We start from the raw sequence: 11,486 nt of genomic DNA on the forward strand, positions 1-11,486 counted from the left end.
AAGAAAAGAGGCTGAAGTGGTGTTTGCCTACCTGGCCCTGGGTTTAGTCTTCAGTGCTGCAAATGATGGCAATAATAATAATAAAAATTAAAAAGTGGGGAGTGGGGTGTGGTACTGCACAGGCCCACACACTCACCAATGCCTGGGATACAGACGCTGGCTAGGAGATAGGGCCCTGAGGTGAGGTGGGTACTTCTGGCCTGCAGGGTGGCAAACTCTACTGGTGTGATGCCCGGATGGACAAGATCGAGCGCATTGACCTTGAGACGGGTGAGCACCGCGAGGTCGTCCTGTCCAGCAACAACATGGACATGTTCTCCGTGTCCGTGTTTGAGGACTTCATCTACTGGAGTGACAGGTGAGGGCTGTGTCCCGCTTCTCCCGGTCTCTCCGTTCTGGTGGCAACCCAGTCACAAACCTCCCTCCTCCAGAACTCACGCCAACGGCTCCATCAAGCGCGGGTGCAAAGACAACGCCACGGACTCGGTGCCTCTGAGAACAGGCATTGGTGTGCAGCTTAAAGACATCAAGGTCTTCAACAGGGACAGGCAGAAAGGTGAGCTCTGGGCAGAAAGGGCAGGAAGAGGACAGCATTGCTGCAATGGGACCAGCGAGAAGTCAGAGCCTCTGGGGCTCTTCCCAGTGACTTACAAGAGCTGGGGGCAGGGAGGAAAGCCGGAGCAGCAGTGCAGGTCTGGATATCTATCGGGAGGTCATGGCTAAGCAGGGCTCAGCTGAAATTTCCCACTGATCCCAGAGGACAGAGGCACCAAACAGCCTTTCCCTACACTGCACACTGTCCTACCTTCTGATGCTCTGTGCCCCCAGGTACCAACGTGTGTGCGGTCGCCAATGGTGGGTGCCAGCAACTATGCCTGTACCGCGGCGGCGGGCAGCGAGCCTGTGCCTGTGCCCATGGCGTGCTGGCGGAAGACGGAGCCTCCTGCCGAGAGTATGCTGGCTACCTGCTTTACTCGGAGCGGACCATCCTGAAGAGCGTCCACCTGTCTGACGAACGCAACCTCAATGCACCAGTGCAGCCCTTCGAGGACCCGGAACACATGAAGAATGTCATTGCCCTGGCCTTTGACTACCGAGCGGGCACCTCCCCAGGCACCCCAAATCGCATCTTCTTCAGTGACATCCACTTTGGGAACATCCAGCAGATCAATGATGACGGTTCGGGGAGGACCACCATCGTGGAAAGTGAGCCAAACCTGAGTCCTCCCGAGAAGTGTTAGTGGGTGGTCAGCGTGGGCTCAGCCGCTTTGAATTCCACCTGATGTGTGGTCCTGAGGCAGGGTTCTCAACCTGTGGGTCATGACCTTTTTGTGGGAGTTGGGTGACCTTTTTACATGGTCACATATCAGATATCCTGCATGTCGGATATTTACATTACAATTCATAACAGTAACAAAATTACAGTTATGAAGTAGCAATAAAATCATTTTATGGTTGGGGGTCACCACAACATGAGAAACTGTATTAAAGGGTCATGACGTTGTGAAGGCTGAGAACCGCTGCCCTAAGGGCTGGCCAGATCCACTGCCATTGTGGTAACCTGCACAGTTTTCTTCACTGGATCCAGAAGGAGGCCCCTTCCTTCCTTCCTTCCTTCCCCTGGCTTCATTTTGCCCCAGGAGACACAGCACAGGCAGCAGACATGGGCCCAGGGGCACCTCTCATCACATAGGCTTCAGTAACTCCAGAGAGCTTCTTACCGTGACCTCAGGAGTCAGCCTCTCAGAGACGTGCATGAAGGCTGACGTCAGCAGCCAGTGGCTCTGCCGGAGCAGTGAAAGCCACAGAGCCGCCCCGGGAGTTCAGGGGAAGATAGCTTTTCAGACCTCTCAGTGCTGTCCTTGTTTTAAACATTATGTATTCTGTCTGCATGTACACCTGCATGCCAGAAGAGGGCGTTAGAGGATAAAGATCATTGTGAGCCACCGCGTGGTTGCTGCAGATTGCACTCAGGCCCTCTGGAAGAGCAGCCAGTACTCTTAACCTCTGAGCCATCTCTCCAGCCGCTTTAATGCTTTACTCTTTCTGTTTTCTCAGCTTCAGCTTCAGGCTGTCTACTTGAGATCCCTGATTCATCTGACCCTTTCTTTCTTTTTCTGCCCCACCTTATCCCCCCTTTTAAAATGTTTTTCTGAAGCCACAGATGACCTTGATTCGAACCTCTGATCCTCTTGCCTTTACCTTGCCCTGCTCAGTGCTGGAGTTGTCCGGGATGAGAGATGTGCACATATGTGGTGCTAGGACTTGACCCCAGACCCATGTGAGGCCAGTGCTGTCCACCTGAGGTTTATTCCCAGACCTGGTTTGTTCCTCTTCACCCAGCACATCCATTCGACCAGCCCTAAGCTAGATGCAGCATGTAGAGCAGAAAAAGAACAGTCCTTCAGACTCCTGGGACATTTTCTCTAATGTCCTGTCTGTGTCTAAAAATGGAGGGTCTGAGGGCCAGCGGAGCTCTGGGGCGGGGCTCAGGGGCGGAGCTCACTGGTGGAGTACCCGCCTAGCACATTCAGGACCATGGGTCCATCCCCAGCAGCTAAACTGGATACTCTTAATCTCAGCCAGATCAGGAAAGACTGGGAGCCAGCCCCTCCCTTCAAGCTGTTCATCCCACAGTGGGCTCGGCCTTCTGGCATCCACACAGAGGTGCACTGCGGAGCCACGAGCCTCCCCTGGCTGTCGCTTGGACCGCTATTCAGCCCGGTCTCTGCTTCTGCCTTTTAACCTGACCTTATGTCTGCTTTATAAAACATTCCGATTCAAGACCTCTGGAAGCAGGAAGCTTTCCAGTGGCCCCAGTGAGATTCAGCTAGCTGAAGTCTGCCCCAGACATGAATAGGCAGAACCGCAAGCACAGCTCCCAAAGAGTGTGATCATACATAGGCCAAGTGTTATGGTCAGGGGTGGAGAAGGAAGGTGCCGTGGATCATGGCACAGGTAGTGTGATAAGGTGATGTTTGGAACAAGAGCCCTCTGAGTTGAACTCACAATTCTCAGTGGAATGGGGCCTGGTCATGCACTCAGCACCTGCCAGGAGCCGCTTCTGCTCTTTGGCTCCTCTCAACCCACGGCCGTTCCTGTCTCTCCACAGATGTGGGCTCTGTGGAAGGCCTGGCCTATCACCGTGGCTGGGACACTCTGTACTGGACAAGCTACACGACCTCCACCATCACCCGCCACACGGTGGACCAGACCCGCCCTGGGGCCTTTGAGAGGGAGACGGTCATCACCATGTCTGGAGATGACCACCCGAGGGCGTTCGTGCTGGATGAGTGCCAAAAGTAAGCAGCCGGGCCTGAGGGGTGGGGATCAGTGGCCAAGGGGACAGCAGAAACTGCTCCAGGTAGACCCATGTGGGAGCAGAGTAGGAAAGGCAGGCTCCTCCATTTCTTGCTTCATGGTCTCCGGGAGATGCAGAGCCACTGAGCTTCAGATTCCTTTACCATTCCTTTACCATGCTGTAATACAAGGATAGTTATCGAAGTGCCAGAACCTCAGGGAAGCAAGGGCTGTGGGGGATGCTTCTGGCTTTGTGACTGGTGCTCACCACGTAGCCATGTTCAAAGCACAGAGTTGGTACCTGTGACTCGGGCTTCAAGGATGGTTCACTGAGCTTAACCATTTGGAAGCCCTGAGCCCACTCAAGCCCCCAGCTAAGCAGAGGTCTCACTATCCATGAGCGACAGGGGCAGTGGCACAGGTCTCTCTACAGTGACCAAGAGGCATTGTGAAGGCAGTTGTGGGCACAGGGCCTCAAAGTGGGAAAAGCAAGAAGGGAGCAGAGCAGGAGGACAGCATGGGGACTGTCCACTGCCCTCGATGGCAGGGTAGGAGAGCTGTCCACCTGTCTCCGGCCTGCCCTGTCTTTCCCCATTTTGCTGTATGGGCTACATGAGCCACACCCTCTCCATAGCAGTTCTGACTCACATCTGAGCAACCTCCCTCCCTAGTTCAGCTGGAGTTAGGATGTTTTCAAACAGCTTTCCTAGGGAACTAAGAGGGAAATAATCTCCATGACCCTCATTTTTCACCTTGGCATAACTCTAGCTAGATCTAGCCCAGGAGGCCCAACACCCCTGTTCCCTTCTGCCTCAGCCTGTCTGATTGTAGGGACACAAAGGTTCCCTGCTTCGAGTTTGGTGACCTCACCTGTCTGGGCTGATCCCAGGGCCTGTCCTTCCTGGGCCTCCGGAAAGGGGCTGTCATGCTGTTTTCTGCCATCTGAAAAGAGACATGCTCATTGTTGTCCACCAAGTTCCTCCTGGCTCGGCCCAGGAAAACGCTCTCTCCAGAGCCCAGAGCCAGTGGCTTCTGAAAAACCAAAGCACACAGAGAATGGACTAGGCAACCAGAAGTGCTGAGGCCCAGTCTACTCAAGTTGAGAACAGAGGATTTCACAATTGTACCAATGACCCGCCCTGGCTGGAAGCCTAGGACAATGTCCACAGAGAGTCAGCTCAGGGCAGTCTGAGGCATGACTAGCGGGCTGTAATACCCATGGCACACACCATTCAAGAGATGTAAGATTGTCTTGGGGGCCTGGAAGGAGCTAGTGTGTCAGGATACAGGCTCAGGCGGCCGTGCTCCTCCTGACCCCTGGAACACTAGTGGCCTTGGACAGGTGGACAGTTTCTGCCTGCTGACCACCTAACCCAGGAAAACCTCCCCTCTCCCATCACGCCATCTCACAAAGCAGCTTTGCCAAACTCTTAACCCACAGTGCAGCCCGTGTAAGCCAATCTGATGCTCCACTGTGAGTATGCTCTGGGCTGGACCTGAGAGTGTGGAAGTCACTGTAAGGCTAGGCTGACAAGTCAAGAAATAACACTCAGGCCAGGCATGGTGGTTCATGCCTATGATCTCAGCACTGGGGAGGTGGAGGCAGGAACAATGGGAATTGAGGGTCATTAAGCTACATAACTAGTTGAAGGGGAGCCTGGAATGCATCAGGCTTTTTTTGAGGGAGAGAGAAAGAGAGCATGCTGCAGCTCCTGCCCCAGGACCAGCTGAATGGGATGTCCTAGCCTGGAGTGGTGGTGCACTTGGGAGGCAGAGACAGGAGATCTCTGAGTTGGAGATTAGCCTGCTCTACAAAACAGACAGAGCTATACAGAAACCCTTTTTCAAAAAAAAAAAGAGAGAGAGAGAGAGAGAGCTGTCCCTGAGGAATAGACAGGGCCTCCAAGAGGAAGGCAAAGAGTTGCTGTGGTAGATCTGAGTCGGTGGAGTAAGGATGCAGCACACTTGGCCTAGAATGTGCACAGCCTGGAGTGCAATCCCAGCGCGGAATAGACCTGGTACATAGGCACATTCCTATGATCCCAGCACTTTGAAGGTGGAGGCAGGAGGATCAGAAGTAAGATAAAGGCTGGAGACCCTGTGTAGAGAAGAGAGGAGAGTAAGCAGACAAGTTAGGACAGAGCAGGGAGGAGCTGAGGTGAGGACGGCAGGGGTAGGGTCTACTCTGAACCAGCGTCTGTGTTCTTTGTGCATCTCAAAGGGAGGTGCGTGGACAGGGCTTCACCACCCCAGATCAAGTGAGTGAATCTCGGTAATCAAGGCCCGGTACCCACATGTTGCCTGAGGGTAACCATGCCGCCACTGTGTTGCGCTTGATGCCTGCCCCCAGGCCCCTACCACTACCCCACAAGCAGCAGGGCATGGCTGGGACTCAGACTCCAAACTCACAAATTGTGAAGAAAACAAAATTTGAGCGTCTGATCCATGCATGCCTAAGGAAACCCTAACGAGGGTTTCCTGGGTAGTTTGGTCAAGTTCCAGCTTTGGTGCAGAGAGGACAGTTAGCAGTAAGTTCACAGAAAACTCTGTCATCTAGATGAACACACACTGCTTAGTTCCACAACCCCCTGTGAGGCAGCAATACTATCTGCCCCACTAAACAAGAGAAAACTAGGACCCTGGGTGGTCAGGCAAGCTGTCTAAAGGCACCTAGTTGGAAACCGGTAGAGCCAGGGCTACAGGCCGGGAGCCAGACACCCTTGGCTACCCGGCCTCCTATCTCAGCAAATGCAAGTGGTCATTTCCCAGAGTGCAGTGTGTGGCTGCGGTTCACACAGTGAATCAGACCTAGCCATGCAGTAACTGGGCACTGGGCTCCTCTCAGGCACCAAGGCCGTATTGGCTTTATGGCCGTCAGGCTGTGGTGCACATCCTGGGCTCCGGTTGTCTTGGAGGTTGGCCTGTGTTCTCTGAGGCAGACCCTTAGGTTCCCTATCCTTTTGCCCCTCCCCCACCAGCCTGATGTTCTGGACCAATTGGAATGAGCTTCACCCCAGCATCATGCGGGCAGCCCTATCGGGAGCCAATGTCCTGACCCTCATTGAGAAGGACATCCGCACACCCAACGGCTTAGCCATTGACCACCGTGCAGAAAAGCTCTACTTCTCGGACGCCACCTTGGACAAGATTGAACGTTGCGAGTACGACGGCTCTCACCGCTACGTGAGTCTGTGGGGTGGGTGGGTGGGTAGGTGGGGACCAAGTCAGGACAACCAGGCTGCCCAGGTACAGACCACCGAAGGGGGAGACCCAGCACATGGTGAGAAGGGCTGGGGGGACAAAAACTCCACCTGAGTTCTTAACTGTGGGTAGCCTTAGCCCTGGGGGTGCTGACGTTGCCTAGACAAGCGAGTTGGCAAAGACACAGCCAGGAACCCTTAGCATTCTGTGATTCTTGCTGTGCCCCAGCTGTAGTGCTGTGATTGGTGAGGGGCTCCAGGACCATGGGAAACACGTATGCTCTTGTCTCCACAGGTGATCCTAAAGTCAGAGCCCGTCCACCCCTTTGGCTTGGCTGTGTACGGAGAGCATATTTTCTGGACTGACTGGGTACGGCGGGCAGTGCAGCGGGCCAACAAGTACGTAGGCAGCGACATGAAGTTGCTGCGGGTGGACATCCCCCAGCAGCCCATGGGCATCATCGCTGTGGCCAACGACACCAACAGCTGTGAGTAGGGCCTGCCTCCAGCCTTGCCCCCTGCTGTCTGTGCCTGCGTGCATGCGCGCGCGCACACACACACACACACACACACACACACACACACACACACTACAGACTTCTCTCTCCCTGGATTTTATTATATGGATTTCTACTATAAGGACACCTGTACATCCCTTGGACTTCCCAGAAACTCCAAAAGCTCTACCATTCCTCAAGCCCAGCTCCCTCAAGTCATCTGTGTACACACATGGCCTTGACATACTTGGGTCCATCTTGTGCAAACTGCACACACACACACATTCATATTGCTTACGCCTCTCGGAGTTTGTCCCCATCCTTGGCGATCCTGTCACTCAGCCTAATAACCCCATCTATTCAGAGCCACCCACATCCCAAACTGCACCTCATACCCACATGCCAGCTGTAGCCTATGCCCGCCTTCAGCCTGTTCATAAACACACATATATACATCTGACCCTCTCGTGTGCTTGCGTGCAGCAGGCAAGCATGCATTTCACTAACAGATCCAAGGCTTTCCCCAGTCTGCTCCTTATGCACACCCTTGGCCACCTCCACACACACAAATCTCAAAACTTCTTGCCCTAGAATCTCCCCCAAGATTCATCTCAAAGCCCTCAGTGGCAACATGCCTCCCCCCCAACCGTACACCAGGTCCTTCCCACTGCTGGGAACCCCTCGCTGCTGGGGTCCTGCAGTGCACTGGAATGTGAGCTGTGCATCCTGGGAGTGGGCAGAGTAGGGGACACTCTGCAGCTCTCGGTCTCCCTGTTTCCTGCTCAGGTGAACTCTCCCCCTGCCGTATCAACAATGGCGGCTGCCAAGACCTGTGTCTGCTCACCCACCAAGGCCATGTCAACTGTTCCTGTCGAGGGGGCCGCATCCTCCAGGATGACTTCACCTGCCGGGGTGAGGAAGGGAGTTGGAGCTAGGACAGAGGCTACTGGGAGGTGTCAGTACAACAAGGGATCCTTCTCCAGACTCAGGCTACAGAGCCATACTTGGACCGGGTCCCAGCTTATGAAACTGTCTCCCTCCCCAGCGGTGAACTCTTCTTGCCGGGCACAAGATGAGTTTGAGTGTGCCAACGGCGAGTGTATCAGCTTCAGCCTCACTTGTGATGGTGTCTCCCACTGCAAGGACAAGTCCGATGAGAAGCCCTCCTACTGCAGTAAGGAGCCTACTCCAGCCCCTGCTCTTCCCAGACCCCAGCCTAGGACCTCCTCCCCAGGCCCTAGCTCCACAGCCTGAGCTCATGAAGGGCAGAACCAGGACCGTGGGAGGGGACTTGCAGTCACCAGGGGCAGCCCCTTTCCATGCCTGCTGTGACCACACACACCCTCCCCCCGCAGACTCTCGCCGCTGCAAGAAGACTTTCCGCCAGTGCAACAATGGCCGATGCGTGTCCAACACACTGTGGTGCAATGGGGTGGATGACTGTGGGGACGGCTCGGATGAGATTCCTTGCAACAGTGAGTACGACGCTGCAGGCCAGCCTCCGGCCTCGCCTGTTTTCCAGTCTCAGCATCTGCCCTGTTCTCCCTGAGGCTGAGACAGCTACTTTGGGGCTCTCTGTGGCCTTTGTGGACCCACAGAGGGACTCCGGCCTGATGGTACTGGTGGGCTTTGTTCTAGAGACGGCCTGTGGCGTGGGTGAGTTCCGCTGCCGGGACGGCACCTGCATCGGGAACTCCAGCCGCTGCAACCAGTTTGTGGACTGTGAGGACGCCTCCGATGAGATGAACTGCAGTGAGTCCCTGCCTGCTTTCCTCAGCTTCTGTCCCCGTCCGCAGCCTGCTCTGCCCGATTTCCTCTCAGCCTTCCTGGCCCCCCATAGAGCAGCCTCTAGCCTCTCTGGCCTAGTCTCTGTCCCCCTCCTGCTCTTGGGATCATGGAGGTAGTGAGTAACCAGATCTGCCCCTGCTCCCAGAGTGGAAGCTGGGTATGACCCCTCCCCCCCACTCTTCCTCCACCAGGCGCCACAGACTGCAGCAGCTATTTCCGCCTTGGGGTGAAAGGCTTGCTCTTCCAGCCCTGTGAGCGGACATCCCTCTGCTACGCGCCCAGCTGGGTGTGTGATGGCGCCAATGACTGTGGAGACTACAGTGATGAGCGGGACTGCCCAGGTCAGCCGGTGGTCGCTGCGGGGTGGCTGGTGGGCCCAGGGCTAGCAGTGTCTTCACACCTCCCTTCCGCTCCCAGGTGTGAAGCGCCCCAGGTGCCCCCTCAATTACTTTGCCTGTCCCAGTGGGCGGTGCATCCCCATGAGCTGGACGTGTGACAAAGAAGACGACTGTGAACACGGAGAGGATGAGACCCAGTGCAGTGAGTGGACAAGTAGCCTCGCATGCAGGGCGCCCGCCGCTGCAGCAAGACCCTCCCCAGCTCCCACTCAGCCCTTTGCGGAGAAGCCTGGCTTTTCATTATGCCCATAATAGGGTCCCTTCTTCAGCTCTCAGTGAGCCTCTCAGGGAGGGGTGTCTTTCTGTGGCGGCTGCCTGACATCCCTTTTGCATTCTGTGACTATTGCAGACAAGTTCTGCTCGGAGGCCCAGTTTGAGTGCCAGAACCACCGGTGCATCTCCAAGCAGTGGCTGTGTGACGGCAGCGATGACTGTGGAGATGGCTCAGACGAGGCAGCCCACTGTGGTAAGGAGCGGCCCGAGCTAGATTCCGGAAGGTGCCTCAAAGACCCATCAGTGGAAGGAAGAGTCCACCTATCAGTGGGCCGGCTTATCACAGCTGCCCACTCTGCCCTGACCTCGCCTGAGTCTGTCTCCTCGCTCCTCACACAGAAGGCAAGACTTGTGGCCCCTCCTCCTTCTCCTGTCCTGGCACCCACGTGTGTGTCCCCGAGCACTGGCTCTGTGACGGTGACAAGGACTGTGCTGACGGCGCAGACGAGAGCATCTCAGCTGGCTGCCGTGAGTGGGAGAGTCTGAGAAACGGCGGGCACCAGCAGGCATCATCAAGGCCTGGCTTTGTAAATGCTGGCAAATGAGGTCAAGGGTAGGAAGAGCTTTGGTGGGGGCTGCTCCTTTCATTAGTGCAGAGCTGTAACTTTAGCTCCTGTGTCCAGACTCCCCCCGTTCAGCACTCTGCCCGTTCTCACGTCTATTCCTCACATCCCAGGGACCTCAGGATGTGGGGTGACCATTGAGAGCTAGGAGGGCAGGGCTGGAGCAGGGCCTGAGGGACTCTACCTCCGTTCCCAGTGTACAACAGCACCTGTGACGACCGTGAGTTCATGTGCCAGAACCGTCTGTGCATCCCCAAGCATTTTGTGTGCGACCACGATCGTGACTGTGCCGATGGCTCTGACGAGTCCCCTGAGTGTGGTGAGTCCTGTGACTGTGGGAGGAGCCCTGCCTGCGGTGCTGGGGGGAGGGGCATCCTCATGACCCCCTCCCCACACACAGAGTATCCCACCTGTGGCCCCAACGAGTTCCGCTGCGCCAACGGGCGTTGCCTGAGCTCCCGCCAGTGGGAATGTGACGGTGAGAATGACTGCCATGACCAGAGTGACGAGGCTCCCAAGAATCCACACTGCACCAGCCCAGGTGGGCCTATTGGCAGCTCCCTGCTCCTATCCCCTCCTTTTCCCCGGGGACCCCACTGACCTGTTGCCGCCGCCATCCACAGAGCACAAGTGCAACGCCTCGTCGCAGTTCCTGTGCAGCAGTGGGCGCTGCGTGGCCGAGGCGCTGCTCTGCGATGGGCAGGATGACTGTGGGGACGGCTCAGATGAACGAGGGTGTCATGTCAATGAGTGCCTCAGCCGCAAGCTCAGCGGCTGCAGCCAGGACTGTGAGGACCTCAAGATAGGGTTTAAGGTATGCCCGGGGCTGGCTGGGCACTTCTCTCCTCCCTCACTCATTCATCGAGTAGGTAGTGAGCGCTTAGCTCGCCGGGCAGCTTCCCCATCTGTGTGAAGGGTAGAACCCACAGGGCCTGTTCACAGCTGAGATGAAGCCTAGGAGAGGAGATAGCAGCTGTGGAGTTCAAGGGAAAGGCCCAGCCTGGAGGAAGAATTCTCCTGGAGATGCTATTTAAATCCCCAAGGAAGTGGACATAGATGGCAAAGAGCTTTAGCCACACTGGGGGAGTGGGGGATGAGGGACGTGAGGAGAGGGACCAAGAGCCACCAAGGCAGAATGACAGTCACATGAGGAACACTCCAGGGGACAGGGTGCACAGCGCTGTCTGTGTGCCCTTCACCTTCCCGCGCTTCCAGAAGGGGAAGCCCAGCCCCAGCCATGTCCTCAGCTGCAGACTCCATGTACCCACAGTGCCGCTGCCGGCCCGGCTTCCGGCTGAAAGACGATGGCAGGACCTGTGCCGACGTGGACGAGTGCAGCACTGCCTTCCCCTGCAGCCAGCTCTGCGTCAACACCCACGGCAGCCACAAGTGCCTGTGCGTGGAGGGCTACGCGCCCCGCGGCGGTGACCCCCACAGCTGCAAAGCCGTGACCGGTAAGACGGGCAG

At 56.2% G+C, this 11,486-nt stretch overlaps 1 protein-coding gene across 1 annotated transcript in view; it reads left to right on the forward strand.

Moving 5' to 3' along the window:
- Window positions 1-11,486, forward strand: part of Lrp1 (LDL receptor related protein 1) — a 77,279-nt gene that overhangs the window by 50,109 nt on the left and 15,684 nt on the right. The window contains exons 39-56 of the mRNA XM_021658043.2: window positions 207-358; window positions 432-556; window positions 829-1,206; window positions 3,113-3,302; window positions 6,279-6,483; window positions 6,796-6,988; window positions 7,784-7,909; window positions 8,043-8,171; window positions 8,353-8,472; window positions 8,636-8,749; window positions 8,977-9,126; window positions 9,203-9,325; window positions 9,533-9,649; window positions 9,796-9,924; window positions 10,216-10,338; window positions 10,420-10,560; window positions 10,643-10,833; window positions 11,290-11,473. Of these exons, the coding sequence (XP_021513718.1) occupies window positions 207-358; window positions 432-556; window positions 829-1,206; window positions 3,113-3,302; window positions 6,279-6,483; window positions 6,796-6,988; window positions 7,784-7,909; window positions 8,043-8,171; window positions 8,353-8,472; window positions 8,636-8,749; window positions 8,977-9,126; window positions 9,203-9,325; window positions 9,533-9,649; window positions 9,796-9,924; window positions 10,216-10,338; window positions 10,420-10,560; window positions 10,643-10,833; window positions 11,290-11,473 (2,890 nt within the window). The remainder of the gene's footprint in view (window positions 1-206; window positions 359-431; window positions 557-828; window positions 1,207-3,112; window positions 3,303-6,278; window positions 6,484-6,795; window positions 6,989-7,783; window positions 7,910-8,042; window positions 8,172-8,352; window positions 8,473-8,635; window positions 8,750-8,976; window positions 9,127-9,202; window positions 9,326-9,532; window positions 9,650-9,795; window positions 9,925-10,215; window positions 10,339-10,419; window positions 10,561-10,642; window positions 10,834-11,289; window positions 11,474-11,486) is intronic.

Source organism: Meriones unguiculatus, chromosome 17 (genome assembly GCF_030254825.1).
Source record: "Meriones unguiculatus strain TT.TT164.6M chromosome 17, Bangor_MerUng_6.1, whole genome shotgun sequence".
Classification (NCBI taxonomy): Eukaryota; Metazoa; Chordata; class Mammalia; order Rodentia; family Muridae; genus Meriones; species Meriones unguiculatus.